Genomic DNA, 3,156 nt, shown 5'->3' with positions numbered 1-3,156 from the left:
GCCCAAGAAACAACTTTAATATAAAATAATTTGTTTATATATTCTAAAAAATGCAGTGGCCTGCATGAGACTAAAATTAAGGGTTTTTATGAGTGCAACATGCACTTACGTCCACTTTGAGTGAGAAATCCTCGGTGATGGGCAGAACCATGTCTCGCCAGATCTCACAGTTGTCCTCATCCACGCGAATCTTCGGAGCGTTCCTGCCATCACAAAGGGTTAATAACTACTGATTAGGGATGAGCAAATACACCGTCATCTGTGTTTGTATCTGTTCAACCAACTCAATTATCTGTCGCTGTATCTGTACTCCATACGGCCAAATTTTACCCAAAAATGGGTGGAGTTTAAACCTGAAATTGGGTGGGGTTGAAGTGCAAATTGTTATTTTTAGTCCAAAATTTATAGTTCATTTAAAGTTGTTTCATTCGGTGGCGTCATTTCGCCTGGACATCTGAAGGCTGCAGCCCATAATGTTTTACAGGGCATGTTATCTTTAAATATCGCCAAAAATTTAATTTTGGAGAAAAAAATGTTGCCAAAAAAAAAATCTTTAAATAAAAGAAAAAGAAATGACCAAAAATAAAGAAAAGTAACCAAAAAGTTTTTAAAAAGATTTTTTTGAAAAAAATCAACAAGGAAAAAGTGGGGAAAAATCTCCAATATTTTACCATTATATATATTATATAGCCCAAAAAGTGTCAGTGTTTTTAAAAGAGAAACTAAATCACCAAAAAAAGAAAAAAAACATTTAATTATTAAATCACCCAAAAAGTTAAGGAAACAAATTGCAAACAAGTAAAAAAAAAAAGAAAAAAAGCTACTTACAAAAAAAAAATCACAAAAAATTTAAATGAATTTAAAAAAAAGAAAGAATATAAATCATTGCATTTCTTTAAATTTGGGTGGGGTTTTTTTTGGTAATTTGTGTTTTCTTCATCACATATCCAGGTTAAGCCTCCCAAGTCCTTAAATCCTAGACACGCCCCTGTTTATGTTCATTATTCATTAGAAAACAATTCACAGAACAGCCCCAGAATAAAGCTTCAGATCAGTTTTAAAAATAAGAGTACGCATTGAAAACAACCACCTAAATGAGCATTTTCCTTCGTCACAAATACAGACGCTGACACGTTTTACTCTCATGATACTCATACAGGTAATAAGTACATTATCTGTACTTTATACTTGCTTCATCCGAGTATTTGGCTCAAAAATAATATTAATCAATAATTTTTCATGATTCATGTTGCTGACAGAATAACTGGATGCCCACCTGACCAAGATGTGAAAGATGTCTTTGAGTGTCGCTCCAGGCGGATAAAAGTGGCTGCCGCTGATACAAACACAACAGCGAGGCTGCAACACAAAGACACACCCCCAAGCACCAAATCTACATCTCATTCAACACATTAACACGGCTGCAGCCAAAAAAACAAAACCTCAGAGATAAAGTGCATGTGTTAGGGACTGTGCATTATTTCTGACAGGACACAAAGCATTCATGGTAGTAATGCACAGTCCCTTACTTGCCTTGACGGCGCTGCTCTCAGCTGCTAACAGGATGGCCACAGCCGTGCCGAGAGACAGACCCAAAATCCCAACTCTGTCCGCCATCACCTGAGGATGGTCCCTGACGATGCTGAACGCCGTCTGTGGAGGCGAGGACGGCAAATTACACCAAAGCGTAAATGTTTCACACTTCATCCCCAATATCAGCGCCTGTTTATCAGCGACCTACCTCGTGTTACGATGAATTCATGAAGAAAACATCAGTCACACCGAGTTCAACAGCAAAACTCAACATCATCAAACATTTACTATTTCACTGCTTGAACCCTTTGAAACCTGAGCTGCTTCATCTGTTTCAAAAACATGGCCAACAAAAGAAGAAATGGCCCCAAAATTAGCAAGAAATTTGGAAACATTTTCCAAAAATCCTAAAGATGTACAAAATCTAAAAAATGTCCTTAAATCATAAGAACATCCCAAAAATCCGAGAAATATCCTAAAATCCTAAAAATGTCCTAAAATACAAAAGACGACCTAAAATCCTCAAATACCGTAAAATCCCAGAAACATCTTAAATTCTGAGAAATGTCCAAACATCCTAGGAGAGTTGTGAAATCCTTGTTATATACTAAAATCCTAAAAACATCCTATAATCTGAGAAAAACCCTAAAGTCCCATAATGTCCTAAAATTAGAGAAATGTCCTTAAATTCTATAAATGTCCTTAAATTCCAGAAAAAAACATCCTAAAATCTTAGAAATGTCCTTAAATCCTAGAAACGTGTGTGGGGCCGCTGACTGGCCCCTGGCCCCCTGTCATTAGGCAGAAGTGGCCCCGGCAGAGTGGAGCGTCCCTGCTGTAGGATGTGACATGAAAAGCGTGTCAAGATGTTTTTGATTTCAACCACCAGAATAAAACCCCTTTAAATTTGACTTTGACACTTGATTTACTGGAATATTAATAACCAGCACCGACCTCAAAGTAGCTGAACTCGATGTTCGCTGACTCCATCTCACTGGCAGCGAAATACTCCAGCGCCAAAGAAGCGTAACCGTGAGACGCCAGCAGGGACGAGCGGTACTCTATCAGCCCTCCACCGGCCCCCCACATGTCCAGCAGCCCGGGGAAAGGTCCTGGACCTGAGACAGACAGAGACAGAGACAGACTGTGAAGTTTAGAACCCGATAAAGCAAAAAGTCTCTTTAAAGGCCACCATAACAAGAATTCTATGAATTATAAAATGACTTATAATTATTAATAATAATAATCCTAATAATAATAAAACTTTATTTGTATAGCACCTTTGCTGTACAAGAAAAAAAACATGAAGACATAATAAAACCTGCATGTAAAATAAAATAACATCAGAACAGAAAGCGCAGAATGTAACTTTACATGGATTAAACCCACTTGAAAATACTAATAAAAGTAAGATAAAAATAGGATAAAAACTAAAAGCATAACATAAGATGGAAGATAAAATAAATAAATGACACACATTGACATTATTAATAAAAATAGAAAGTGTGTAAAATGTATAAAAATGAAGGAAAATAAAACATTTAAAGATGTGCAGCAGTGCATAAATGCAAAGCAGGTGTGTGTTTCTGGGCGCTGCAGGTGTACCTGGAGGTATGAACAGGG

General features: G+C 36.9%; 1 protein-coding gene across 1 annotated transcript; it reads right to left on the bottom strand.

Moving 5' to 3' along the window:
- Positions 1–109: 109 nt before the first annotated feature.
- On the bottom strand, positions 110–3,148 carry LOC121965540 (peroxisomal succinyl-coenzyme A thioesterase-like; the record flags this gene model as incomplete). The annotated part of the gene is made up of 5 exons (XM_042515681.1): positions 110–203; positions 1,277–1,359; positions 1,534–1,653; positions 2,488–2,651; positions 3,139–3,148. Coding segments are annotated over 5 exons (471 nt in total), but the record flags the coding sequence as incomplete, so codon positions are not given.
- Between the last annotated feature and the right edge of the window lie 8 nt (positions 3,149–3,156).

Source organism: Plectropomus leopardus, unplaced genomic scaffold, assembly GCF_008729295.1.
Source record: "Plectropomus leopardus isolate mb unplaced genomic scaffold, YSFRI_Pleo_2.0 unplaced_scaffold20464, whole genome shotgun sequence".
NCBI classification, from domain to species: Eukaryota; Metazoa; Chordata; class Actinopteri; order Perciformes; family Serranidae; genus Plectropomus; species Plectropomus leopardus.
This window is presented reverse-complemented; position numbering and strand designations above follow the sequence as displayed.